Here is a 14626-nt window from a genome sequence, read left to right as displayed (position 1 = left end):
TTAGTTCTTAACTGAAACTTTGAGGTCAATATTTACACTTGGTGGATTTTTTCCCCCCAGAGAAAAACCACCTACTTTGAGCATGAACTTCTAGGAAGTGTTCAGGGGTGTTTATTTGGACTAGAATTGAGAACAGGAATTATATTTTATTTCTTAAAAGTTAGTATATAAGATTAAAGACTTTATACAACTTTTTGGAGAACCTTCATATAGCTTGATATTACAGAAAAGACTGAGGAAGCATCCTTTGCCCTTAACCATAAGGACCTATGAAAGCAGCTCCTTATTTATTCCTTTGGTCTGGGACTATAAATGTTTGATCCTACAGTGCATGTGGTGGATTAAAGTATCTTTCTTCTGAAAACAATAGTATTCAAGATAGTCAACTGTTAGGGCAGAGCTCAGTCTTTTTTTTTCTGACAGGGAAATGATCACTCCTAGTCCACAAAGGGAGGACTTGTCTCCTAGGATGTTTTGGCTTCTGCTTCTCTGGGCTATGAATAAAAGCTCTTCTTTGCTAAAGCAGTTGCAGTTGAACTAATAATAGTGGGATATGGTTCCTGTAAATGGAAGCATTAGGTTTATAAGTTTGATTTGGCATGTGTAGATCCTTTTAAGGATTACTGTTGAGTCACTGGAATTTAGAGAGAGGGAAGTGAGAGTGACTGACCTACCCCAAGGTATGTGGGATTGCCCTTTTCCTTATCGATAAAATTGGAATTGGTTTTATTTTCCTTCCTAAAATGGGATGGGGCTTAACTGTTTAAAAAGGGAAGGATATGCTTAGTAATAAGATTGTAGGTGAAATTCAGTTACATTAAATGCTATTGCAATAAAATTTTACATATAACCTGAATGTAAGCCCTAATTCTGCTACTAGTTAGCTGTGTAATCTTAGCACTTTAGTTGTTCTAAACTTTTCTTTATCAGTAAAATGGGAGTGATAATAGGAAAAATCAAGCTTGTGTAAGAATTAAATAAAAAACAAAAATGAAAGTCCATTGTGTTGGAAAGACTATATAGTAAGGTAAGGTATTGTATTAAAATACGTGCAATATTTGGGAGATTCTTGTACTAAAATATTATTTGTTGTTTATCTGAAGTTCAAATTTAACTGGAGGTCCTGGGTTTTCTTTTCTCTTTAAAATTTTTTTTTAATGTTTATTTGGTTTTGGGAGAGAGACAGCAGGAGAGGGCAGAGAGAGAGGGAGACACAGAACGTGAAGAAGGCTCCATCCAGGCTCTGAGCTGTCAGCACAGAGCCCCACTGGGGCTCAAACTCACAAACTGAGATCATGACCTCAACCAAAATCAGATTCTTAACTGACTGAGTCACCCAGGTGCCCCTATTTTTTCTTTCTTAACCTGACAATTCTAATATTATAGTATTCTAATGTATTCTATGACTGTGAAACAAAGAATATTGTCACTAAAAGGAAGAATTTTCAGTTGCTTCTTTCTCTTCATTCTCTTATTTTGATATGGAAAGCAAGGAAAGGTAGGGTTTACTGACTTTGACTATAGTAGTGGTCCTCGGATGCTCAAAACTATTTCCTATGTATTTTATAAATTAGAGATTCATTTAGAATACCAAGTTATTGAATTAGATATCCCTTCATGTAATCTACCTTAATCCGACTATATAAAAATCTAATAACAAAATGTGATTATATAGAATATTTTATATTTTTAAGTTTATTTATTTATTTTGAGAGGGCGAGAGCATGAGCAGGGGAAGGGTAGAGAGAGGGAGAGAAGGGGAATCTGTCAGCGCAGAGCCTGATGCAGGGCTCGATGCTCTGAACCGTGAGATCATGACCTGAACTGAAATCAAGAGTCGGACGCTTAACCAACTGAGCTGCCTAGGTGCCCCTATATAGCGTATTTTAGTGGAGACTGTGGCTGGAGAGAGATTAGCAAATAGATACTACCTAGGTATTGGGAGTTTTTAAGTGTGAGAGGAATACCAGAAGGGACCTAAGATGACCTTGCCTATTTAATTATTTAAACACATAGTACTTTGTGTAGAGTAGGTGCTAGGCCAGAGATCTGAGCAAAGCATTGAAACGTTTTAGTAGTAAACTTTTGTGATATTTTGTAAGAGCAGTTAGTAATTTTACTGCTTCCAGAGATCAAATAGTTGAGAAGAATTTTAAAATTTATAGTTACAGAATGGCATATTCATACATGTTTTTGTCAAAAGCTTGAGTAGGAGTGAAGTAATCCCATTTAGAAATTGAGTTAACAATTTGCAAAAACAAGAATTTTATCTGTTGGGTCAAGTCATGACTAAATCTATCCAGCATTTGATTTGTAATTATGATCACAGAGTATTATGTGGAAATGTGTGATTGCCTTCACTCCAAAGTTTAAGGTTATGTCAAGAGTACATTTACCTTTATCAGTGTGAATTTATTTAACATTTTTGAAAACTTATTTAAGCTGTGAATGTTCATTGATTATGGAACAAAATCACACCTTAAAATTTGGATCTAAATGTTCTTTTTCTAATTTTAGTTGATTCTCATGGAATTGGTGTTAACAAGTCTATATATACATATTCTTTAGATCTTGTTCCATCTCTTTTCTGATCATATCTAGTTCTGTCAGTCTCTTGTTCATTTTAGTTAACTATAGCTAGATTAGCTACACAGTAATTTCAAGGCTTTATTTGCCTTTTTTTCTTAGGCACAAGGAAAGGTGGCCTACACAAATTCACCATTTAAATCACTTGTCAAGTAGTTGGCTCAATTTTATTTTCTCCAGAGAGCACTAGACTTTGAAATAACCCTGATAGGTATTTTTCAAATTCACTGATTATATTAATGAGGTTCCATTTTTATGATAATTTAAAATTAGGAATTTAATTGGGCATTTTTCTATATTATTTATGCTTATTACACAGAATATGTGACTATATTGTCACATTATTTAATAGAGACATTTGAAGTAGATACTATATATGGGAAGTTTTTAGGCAGTAAATTGCTTATTGAACAGATTAATCCTGTGAATTCTTAATTATTTTAAGATATAAAACAATATCATTTATTCATTAAAAAAAATTTTTTTTGACGTTTATTTATTTTGGAGAGAGAGAGAGAGAGGCAGAATGTGAGCTGAGAAGGAGCAGAGAGAGAGAGGGAGAGACAAAGAATCTGAAGCAGGCTCCAGGCTCTGAGCTGTTAGCCCAGAGCCTGATGTGGGGCCCGAACCCATGAACTGTGAGGTCATGACCTGAGCCGAAGTCCAACGCTTAACCGACTGAGCCACCCAGGTGCCCCCATCGTTTATTTTATTTTATTAAAATTTTTTTTTAACATTTATTTATTTTTGAGAGACAGCACAAACGAGGGAAGGGTGGAGAGAGGGAGACATAGAATTGGAAGCAGGCTCCAGGCTCTGAGCTGTCAGCACAGAGCCCAACGTGGGGCCCAAACCCGCCAACCATGAGATTGTGACCTGAGCTGAAGTCAGACACTTAACCAACTGAGCCACCCAGGTGCTCCAAGACAACTTCATTTAAAAGCTAATGTTACTTTATTTAACTAAATATATATATATATATGTATATATATATATATATATATGTAAATATATACATATATATATATATATAAATATATACATATATATATATGTAATGATTATTGAGGAACCAAAGACTTTTAAGTAGGTCTATCAATATTTACCATATTAAAAATATAACTTGAAACACTTAAAAATTTATCAGTTAATTCATTTAAAAACCACAGTACTGAAAAAAAAATAAAAACCATAGTACTAAACCCATTACATGTTAACATATGTAACATAACTATTTTCCAAAAAAAAAAATTTAGTGATAAAAGTGGCATTGTTTTACATTTTGTATATGTCTTTAATGCCCGACTTAATAGCAAACCAGAATTCTTATATCTGCTTTTACATTTAGACTATTGCAATTTTATCACATGTTATATAGCTACTGGAAAATTATACATTCATGAGAGAATGAGAATGGAATAAGGTATATTTGTTATTAAAATAGTTTTTTTTCCAGGGCGCTTGGGTGGCTCAGTCGGTTAAGTGTCCAACTTCAGCTCAGGTCATGATCTCATAGTTTGTGAGTTCGAGCCCTGCATGGGACTCTGTGCTGACAGCTCAGAGCCTGGAGCCTGCTTCCGATTCTGTGTCTCCCACCCTCACCCCCACTCCCACTCTCTCTCATAAATGAATAAACATTAAACAAATTTTTTTAAATAAACAAAATAAAATTGTTTTTTGTTTTCTTGTAGACCCCTGCAAGGATCTCAGGGACTTCTTAGGCATTCCCCTACCACACCTTGAGAACCTCTGTTCTAGATAATATATACATCTGTAGAAATGAAAGACTCAGAAGAAACTCTAGATAAAAAGATTTCTTGAAAAAAACTGCATCTAAAAGATTAGTAATTCCACTGTGTCATTACATCCAGTTTGTGTTCATAGTTCTCTATTGTCTCATAGTTTTTTTACAGTTTATTAATATCAAGAGTCAAGGTTACACTTGTTACATGTTACATTTGGTTGATATGCCTTTTAAATTGTAATCTGTTGGTTCCTCTTCCTCTTTTTTCTTTGTAGTTTATTAGTTGAAGAAATTGGGTCATTTGTCCTTGTACAGTTTCCCTTTTTCTGGTCTTGGCTGAGTGCATCTCTGTGGCATAGTTTAACATGTTTCTCAATCTCTGTATTTCCTGTGAATTTGTAGTTAGATCTGTAGAGCCTTGATTATATTTGGTTTTAGTTCTTTTTTGGCTAAATTTCTTAGGTGACTATGTGTATTTTCTTTCACATTCCACCAGGAGGATGTCTTTTGTGATGGTAAAATCAATCAGTCTTTTCAGGTTTTGTTAGCCTAATTCATACACCATAAAATTTCATATTAGCTTTTCTCTAATGATTTTAGGATCTGTTGCTAATTGTTGCCCTAATCCAGTATATCATTTGGTGTTGCAAAAGATGATATTCTAATAATCAAGCCTGTTAGCTGGGATTCTTCAGTAAAGAAGACCTGTTCTTTCATCTACTCTTTCATTAACCTGAAATAACATTTGTATAGAAAGGGCCAGAATAAAATTTTTGATATTTTTTCCTCTTTATATGCAAATTTCCAGAATAATTAATTGGTACCCTAGCAACTTCCAAAGATGATTAGAGAGTTTGGGTTTTTGTTTTCTGGTTTTATTTAGATTTGAATTTACAGTTTTTGCCTTCCCTTCCTTCATCATTCCTTTTGGAATTCATAGTTGTCCTATCTTTTGACAAATTGAAGCCCTTTGACGTTGGCTCTCTTGCCTTTGGCACAGCCTCAGGAGATTTTGATCGTTTACTTATTTCCTGGAACAAGATGTGTTAAGCTCATCTTATACATTTATTTCTCCAGACACGAATAAGGAATGTGACCCTAGTTCCTTTCAGTGGGAAATGGTATTTAGATATCATAATCCGGGTGACATTTATATTCATTCCTACAAGGTTGTCATTATTGATAGGCCTTTTGGTGGACAGAGCTAGGGAAATTATATTTTATAGGAAGGAAAATAATTCATGAGTTCTGGATGCTATTTCAAATTCAAATGTAAGATTACAGAGATTTTACTTTATTTTTTATTATACATTTTTTTCTTAACACTGAAAATATTGGTTCTAACAATGTGGTTATTAAATCACAAAATTTTAGGGAGGACCTGTTCTGTTTTATTAGAAGATTGGGGCCTAAAATACCTAAAGGGACCAGGTAACTGAACAAATAAATCAGGCCTGCTGTGAGATTGGCAGGGGCTGATAAACAGAGAATGGCAGGGGCTGATAAACTGGAGAGCATATGTCCCGCTTAATGGAAGCATGTGTGATTGGCCCCAGGTGATTTTTAGTGAGATAAAATACAGGCACAGTATTGCTTGGTTTCCACATTAAAAATTTAATGTTACATTAATTTCAGTTGTATGGATAGTGATTCCACAAATATATATCTTATACCACACTCACCACAAGTGTACTACTGTCTGTCACCATACAGTGCTATTACAGTATCATTGACTATATTCCCTCTGCTGTGCCTTTTATTCCCATGACTTACTCATTCCATAACTGGAAACCTGTACTTCCCACTCCCCTTCATCTATTTTGCCCGTCCCTGGTCCTCCTTCCCTCTGGCAACCATCATTTTGTTCTCTGCATTTTTAGGTCTGATTCTGCTTTTTGGTTTTTAAAAAATTTTTTTTTTCCTGATTCCACATATGAGTGAAATCATATAAATATAAATCATCTTTCTCTGATTTATTTCATTTAACATGATACCATCTAGGTCCATGTGTATTGTCACAAATGGCAGTCTCATCCTTTTTTTTAGCTGTGTAATATTCCACTGTACATATACATTTGTGTGTGTATATATATATACTTTTTTTATATGTGTGTACACATACATGTATATATACACACATCACATTTTCCTTATCCATTCATCTGTTCATGGACACTTAGGTTGTTTTCATACCTTGGCTATTGTAAATAATGCTGCAGTAAACAGAAGGATGCATGTATCATTTTGAATCAGTATTTTTGTTTTCTTTTAGTAAATGCCCAGTAGTAGAATTACTGGGTCATATGGTAATTCTATTTTTAAGTTTTTGAAGAACCTCCCTGCTGTTTTCCACAACGGTGATACGAATTTACGTTCCCATCTATATAGTATACAAGGATTCCCTTTTCTCCACATTCTCATCCACTTGTTATTGTCTTTTTTTCCTTTTTTTTTTTTTTTTCCTCCAGAGAGAGAGAATCTTAAGCAGGCTTCATAGTCAGTTGTGGAGCCCAACAGAGGGCTCAATCCCATGACCCTGGGATCATGACCTCAGCCAAAATCCTGAGCTGAAATCAAGAGTCAGATGCTCAACCAACTGAGCCACCCAGGCATCCTTGTAATTGTTTCTTTATTTTAGCCATTCCAATAGGTGTAAGGTGATATCTGCTTGTGGTTTTGATTTATATTTCCCTGATGATTAGTGATGTTGAGCATCTTCTCATGTGTCTTTTGGCCATCTGTCTGTCTTCTTTGGAAAAATGTCTATTTAGGTCCTTTGTCTATTTTTTGATCAGATTCTTTTTTGTTGTTGAGTTGTATGAGTTCTTTATATATTTTGGGTACTAACCCCTTATCAGATGGATGTATCATTTGCACATATCTTCAAATATTATTGCAAATATCTTTCAGTAGGTTGTCTTTTTGTTTCATTGATGGTTTCCTTTGCTTTCTTTTTATTTTGGTGTAGTCCCAATAGTTTATTTTTGCTTTTGTTTCCCTTGCCTTTGGAAATGTATCTCAGAAAATGTTGCTGTGGCTGATGTCAGAGAAATTACTGCCTGTGTTCTCTTTTAGGTAGTTTTATGGTTTCTGATCTCACATTTAGGGCTTTAATCCATTTTGAGTTTATTTTTGTGTATGGTGTTAGAAAGTGGTCCAGTTTCATTCATTTACATGTAGCTGTCCAGTTTCTACAACACGATTTACTGAAGAGATGGCCTTTTCTCCATTGTATATTCTTGCCTCCTTTGTCATAGATTAATTGACCGTATAAACATGGGGTCATTTCTGGGCTCTCTGTTCTGTTCCATTGATGTGTATATCTGTTCTTGTGCCACTACCATACTGTTTTGATTACTACAGCTTTGTAGTATACCTTGAAGTGTGGGATTGTGATACTGTTACTGAAAAACCCAAGTTCAGATGCTTGTTGCACAAAAAGCCAATGCTCAAGAGACGAGTTTTGGTTGGAAAGGAATATGAGCTTTATTCAGGCGGCCCACCACCTGGGGAGACGGTGGACCCTTGTCCAAAAACCAATTCTGAGGTTTCTACCTGACCCAAAGATTTTTAAAGGAACTTTAGGGCAGTTAATCAGTGAAAGGGGAGCACAATGATCTGTAATACTTCTTGATTGCATGCATGCAGATTCAGTGGTGCCAGCTACAGATGTTATCACAATGCCTGGGGCAGTGGGGAGAGAGGTTGTACGAGAGAGTTTCCTTAAGGGTTTTTCTAGGAAACAATACACGATCTATAGATATACCAAGAAAGGTTGTTTTTTTTTTTTTTTTTTAATCTTTTTCAACGTTTTTTATTTATTTTTGGGACAGAGAGAGACAAGGCATGAACGGGGGAGGGGCAGAGAGAGAGGGAGACACAGAATCAGAAACAGGCTCCAGGCTCCGAGCCATCAGCCCAGAGCCTGACGCGGGGCTCGAACTCACGGACCGCGAGATCGTGACCTGGCTGAAGTCGGACGCTTAACCGACTGCGCCACCCAGGCGCCCCAAGAAAGTTTTAGTTAATTGATCACTCAGCTAAAGGTGCTTGCTAAAATTTACAGACTACTAAATTGGCCAGAGGGCTAAGGCAACACAGGCAAATACTTACAGCTTTGTTTTTCTATCTCATGATTGCTTTGGCTATTCAGGGTCTTTTGTGGTTCCATTTAAATTTTAGGATTGTTTGTTCTAGTTCTGTAAAAAAATGCTGTTGGTGGTTTTCACATTTTTAAAAAGAAGTCACAAATCCAGATATATTATGTGAACTTATATTTAGCTTTTAAATATTGACAACTAATTCAAATTTTTTAAAAGTCCCATTTGGACCAAACAAATATTTTCTTCCATAGGCCATTAGTTTGTGACTTCTTGTGGAAGAGCTCTAAGGAACTGATGGTTAAGCTAGCCTTCTAGACCTCAGGCAAACTGAAAAATAAAATGGGAAAGAGTAGGAGGAAGAGGACTTAATCATCTTGCTTTTGCTAATCATGATGCATTTATTTATCTAACTTCTCTTTTTGAGCTTTTTAAAAAATTTAAATAGCTGTATTGATCATTAATTTTGTTTTTTGTTTCTTTTTTCACATTCAAAATAGGAACTGACACCGTCTCAGAAAAGTGGTGGGAATGTTCTTCAAATGATGTATGAGAAACCTGAACGATGGTCTTTTACCTTCCAGTCATATGCCTGCCTCAGTCGAATACGAGCCCAGCTTGCCTGTCTCAATGGCAAGCTCAAAGATGCAGAGAAACCTGTATTATTTTTTGAACGATCTATATATAGTGATAGGTATATATAAATAACTTGCACTTATCATTTTGGAATCGTGGCTTGGAATTGACTTTTTTTTTCTGTTTCCTGGTAATCAAAGTAATAAGAGAGGCTGTGTTGAGGAGAAAAATTACCTTCAGCAATTTGGTAATCATGACATTAGGGAAGTACTAGTATTAATAATTATAGCTTCCATGGAAGCTTTAGGGAATATGATAGCCATTTCATTCAAATTTGCAGAGAAGGTTTTTTTCCTCTAATGCTCTTAAAATTCTCATCTACTCTGGTTAAATCTGGATCTATATTCTAGACTGCATCTTGAGCCAGATCAAAAATCTCTAAGGGAGCCTTAGAGTTACCTTGTTTATGCAAAGATTCTTTTAGCTAGAGTGTTGGCCAAGAACAACGGTTCTCAAACTTTTGGTCTCTGGACCCGTTTCCGTTCTCTTTTTTTTTCTTTCTTTCTTCCTTCCTTCCTTTCTTCCTTCCTTCCTTCTTTCCTTCCTTCCTTCTTTCCTTCCTTCCTTCTTTCCTTCCTTCCTTCCTTCCTTCCTTCCTTCCTTCCTCCCTCCCTGCCTCCCTCCCTGCCTCCCTCCCTCCTTCTCTTTCTTTCTTTCTTTCTTTCTTTCTTTCTTTCTTATTTATTTATTTTTGAGAGAGGGAGAGTGCGCCCACACGTGAGCACACAGGAGGGGAGGAGTGGGGGAGGGACAGAGAGAGAGGGAGAGAGGGAATCTCAAGCAGGCTACACTGGGCTCACATTCACTAACCATGAGGTCACAACCTGAGCCAAAATCAAGAGTTGGACACTTAACCGACTGAACCACCCAGGCACCCCAGGATCCCTTTCTATTCTTAATAATTATTAAAGAGCCCAAAGAGCTTTGTGTCTTATTGATATTTATGTTATTAGAAATTAATGTTGAGAAATATAAAGGACATTTATTTATTTAAAATTAGTAATACTAAGCCCATTACGTATTAGTGTAAATAACATACTTGTAAAATTGTATTTTTCAAAACAAAAACATTAGATAGAAGAGGATTGTTTTACATTTTTACAAATCTCTTTAATATCTAACTTAATAAAAGACAGCTAGATTCTCATTAAAGCCTTCTCTATCTGTATACTATGTTCTTTTGGTTGAAGTCTAGTGTATAAAGTAATCTGGCCTCTCACAGAACTTCTGGAAAGGTCTTGGGGACTACCAGGCATTCTTACACTATATTTTTGAGAACTGCTGTCCAAGAACATATTTCTTATAGTTGGAGATACTCTATTTTTTTTTCCTGCTAAGTTATTATTTGCCATGGATTTTGGGAGAATGTTCCATGTCCAGTTAGTAGATCTCCTTTCTATTTCTTTGTGTTTTTGGAAAGGAATTATGTGTTGATGTAGACTCTCTTTCAGGTATGTTTTTGCATCTAATTTGTATGAATCTGACTGCATGAATGAAACAGAGTGGACACTTTATCAAGACTGGCATGACTGGATGAATCACCAGTTTGGTCAAAGCCTTGAACTGGATGGAATCATTTATCTTCGAGCCACACCAGAGGTGAGACTTAAAATTTGTTTACTCCATTGACAATTTAAAGTAATATTTAGAAGTCCTTTTAGTGGTGTGCAGTGAAGGCAATTTAGTTTAGCTCCACTCCCTGCTCTACTCCCCACATGCAAATTAGAAATTCATAACTGTAGAGAGAGGCATTCTCTTTTCCTCAGCAAAGTAGAAGCCCACATTGGCAAGTTGCTCTTTTAGGCCCTTTTCTCTGTGCTTTCTCCATTTTCTTCTTTATTCCTTCCTGACTTTTGGAAGGGCTCTTATCTATCACAGCTAGATTAAAAATTTTGCTCAAGGGGCACCTGGGTGGCTCAGTCAGTTAAGCGTCCGACTTCAGTTCAAGTCACGATCTCGCGGTCCGTGAGTTCGAGCCCCGCGTCAGGCTCTGGGCTGATGGCTCAGTCTGGAGCCTGCTTCTGATTCTGTGTCTCCCTCTCTCTCTGCCCCTTCCCCGTTCATGCTCTGTCTCTCTCTGTCTCAAAAATAAATAAAATGTTAAAAAAAAAAAATTAATTAAAAAAAAAATAAATAAAAATTTTGCTCAAGTAACTGCTAGAGTTTAGGCTTGTTGGTGTGAAACTTTGAGTGTTTAATTACTACTGAATTTCCAATGCCTAGAATAGGGCCTGGGTACGTAGTGGGAGCTCAGTAAATATTTGTGAATGAATTAACAAAGTTGATGGAGGTCCATTTTAAGAAATCCTTTATAGTTCATGGCTTGGAATGGGTAGGTAGTAGCAGCTTCAAGTGAGAAGAGACTTAGAGGACCATTGCCATTTTCACTTAAGGGAGCTTACTTGAAAATGTGCCTTTCATGATAGTTTGTAATATAGCTATTCTTGTTTTTATATGAAATTATGTCATGAGTCCAGGAAGACTAAGTGGATGCCCTTCATAAAGCTAACCTAAATAAGAGCTTACGTTTATTAACACATTTCTGGTTTTGGTGCTTGCGTTTCAGTTTTGCTGTTTTTTATTCCTGTGTCTTCCCTAAGCTACAAAGTAGGCTCTGATGAATATAAATTTCATGACTTCTAGTCTGAAAGGATACTGTGTGGCTATTGAATCGGAATTTTCAAAGAAACTAGGTTTCTGATTCCAAGTGATGATTTTGTTCTTTTTAAATTCAAGAAAGCCAGAATTTAGCAGTAATTTTGAAATTCACTTTTATTTTTGAAAAGAATTTTTTTTGTTTTTAGTTACGAATATAGCAAGCGCAAATGTTGAAGAACATAAAGAATGCTATAAGATACAGTCAATGTCTTAAAGTCTAACACAAAGCTGTTTTCATCAGTGTTATTTATACTGTCTTTTGATTGGAAGATCAACTAAGTACTTGAAAAGAGGATTTATAATAGATTTTGAAACACATTTTATATATTGAACTTTTTACCAAACTTATTTTATACAGTATTTTTCAAGTATGGATCCCATAAGTTTATAGACTTGTTCTGATCGTACTACTTGGTTTATAGCCACCAAATGATTGAAAAGCACAAGGAGGGGAAAAATGAAGTATTTCAACTTTCTAGAAGGAATAAATGGAGATGCTGGCTAGCATAACTAAAGAGACACTAGAGAAGAAAACTTTAATGACAGCAGACAAGAATAATTGTTCTTTGCCCCCCCACCCCTTTCTTATTGCTTGCTTTTAGAAATGCTTGAATAGAATATATTTACGGGGAAGAAATGAAGAACAAGGCATTCCTCTTGAGTATTTAGAGAAGCTTCACGAAAAGCATGAGAGCTGGCTCCTGCATAGAACCCTGAAGTAAGACCTCCTTATTCTCACTTACTATCCATTTCAAAGATCTTTAACAAGTCTTAATCTAAAACATGTACAAGTTTTCATTTTTAGCCCTTTTTCTTTTAAGTTAGTATTTTAGGATCTCCCAGAATTAGGTGTGAATTTTGATTCTTTTTATTGTAATGAGATTCTGTTTCCTTAAAGTTTTTGTAGTTAATCTCCCCCAGTGTTATTGACAGCATAATATATGGAATTTAAGTGGTAAAGTAGGAATATATCTGTGTGTATTATTTAGGTACTGTCTTTCAGAGAGAATTTAAGATAAGATACTTTAAATTTATTTTTTAGATCAAGGCTTAGGTAGTAGTATAGCACAGTTAAGAGCATGGACTTCATTGTCCTTAGTCAGATCTTGGTTCAAATCCAGACTTACTAGTGTGCAACCTTAGGCAGTCTCTGAGCCCCAGACTGACCTCCCTGGTCTTTAGTTTTCACATCTTTAAAATGCAAACATTCCTACGTTATGGTATGATTTTAGTTTTTGAGAAGAATTACATGTCACAAGCCCTAGCTTTATATATTTTATACCTGAGATTTTTAGATATTATTAATATTATTATTTAGTAGTAAATCAAGATGAAAAAGAAGGGGCTACCAGATAAATTACTGACAGGATGATTTTAATATAAAATGACTGACGACATTTTGATTTTCCAGAGATGGCATAAGAGTTTTTAGTGTTTCTCTTTTATTTATTGTTTTTTCTAATTATTTTGTTCATCTCTCTCTTTTTAAAAAACAGAACCGACTTTGATTTTCTACAAGAAATCCCCATCTTAACACTGGATATTAATGAAGACTTTAAAGACAAACACGACAGTCTAGTTGAAAAGGTAGATTTGTACAAAGACTCTACACTAACATTTGTTTTGTCTTGTCTAGAAAAGTGTTGTAACTTGTGAGAAAACAACTTTCTAACAGAAAAGAATATGTAACGTTACAGTAAGAGACAGTTAAGAGCTTCAGATGGATTTAGACTTTAGACTCTAATCCTAACGTCAAATTCTAGCTTTGTGACCTTAGCTAAAGTAAGGAGATTCTTTTATCCTTTGGTCCCTTTATCTCTAATACAGGGATGATCACATTAACAAAAGTTCTTGCTCATCCCCTTCTCTGCTTTGTTTCCTTTTCTTCTCCTCTTCTCTGTATCACCAATCTTTAGGTACTTTCATAACAAACTACTTGTGAAATAAAATTTATCTTTTTCAACTAAATTCAGTATGGAAGATACTTGAAGTTGTAGGATATGGATTTTATCCATTTTTATATTAGCTCAAGTCTTCAGATTAAAGAATTTTTAGTTTTGACTTTTATGTGGGACCTTGTCAGTGATAAATTGGCATGCCTGATCATTGAATCATTGTCATATTCATAGTTAATCTATCCTCCACATATTTGGGAGTTGACTATATTCTATTAATGAGTGTTGCTTGTAATGATAAAGGGAGTGGGAGAAAACCTATTGATGTACACCTGAGAGAGAATAATAATGGGAATCATATAATAAAGATCCCATTATCCATGTTAATTAACTTGGTGATGATCCAAGGTCTAAAGAAGCCACAGTTTTTTGCTTTGTTTAGTTTTTAAAAAAATTTTTTTTAATGTTTATTTATTTTTGAGACAGAGAGAGACAGAGCATGAATGGGGAAGGGTCAGAGAGAGGGAGACATAGAATCTGAAGCAGGCTTCAGGCTCCGAGCTGTCAGCATAGAGCCCGATGCAGGGCTTGAACTCACGGACTGTGAGATCATGACCTGAGCCGAAGTTGGGTGCTTAACCGACTGAGCCACCCAGGCGCCCCTACTTTGTTTAGTTTTGAGAGAAATTTGATTTTTTTTCTCCTTCACAAAATATATATTTACTTTAACAGGAACCTGACATTCATAAAGGTTATATCTCAAGAATTTTGAAAATGATCAACATTTATTATTTAACTACTCTGTAGCATGTAGTTGCTTTTCCCATGATATAAAGTAAAGCATATTTGGAAAATTCAAATGACCTCTTTATACCATTAATGATGTTAAAAATATAGGATACAATTCATTTATGATACTATTAAAATAAATGAAAATTAAACCGGCCATTGCCTTCAGAGTGGATCTATAGGACAGTTTCTTTTTTTTTTTTTTTTTTTTTTTTTTT

General features: G+C 35.3%; 1 protein-coding gene across 1 annotated transcript in view; it reads left to right on the top strand.

The window, feature by feature from the left end:
- The window catches only part of DCK (deoxycytidine kinase), a 29755-nt gene extending 16340 nt beyond the window's left edge, over positions 1 to 13415 (top strand). Inside the window, exons 3-6 of the mRNA XM_049630604.1 lie at positions 8931 to 9124; positions 10518 to 10665; positions 12327 to 12442; positions 13221 to 13415. Coding sequence (XP_049486561.1) covers positions 8931 to 9124; positions 10518 to 10665; positions 12327 to 12442; positions 13221 to 13380 — 618 coding nt within the window. The 3' untranslated portion in view covers positions 13381 to 13415. The remainder of the gene's footprint in view (positions 1 to 8930; positions 9125 to 10517; positions 10666 to 12326; positions 12443 to 13220) is intronic.
- Positions 13416 to 14626: the final 1211 nt, after the last annotated feature.

The sequence above is a fragment of the Panthera uncia genome, chromosome B1 (genome assembly GCF_023721935.1).
Source record: "Panthera uncia isolate 11264 chromosome B1, Puncia_PCG_1.0, whole genome shotgun sequence".
NCBI classification, from domain to species: domain Eukaryota; kingdom Metazoa; phylum Chordata; class Mammalia; order Carnivora; family Felidae; genus Panthera; species Panthera uncia.
Note: the sequence above shows the minus strand (reverse complement) of the source record. Positions and strands in the feature narration are given on the sequence as shown.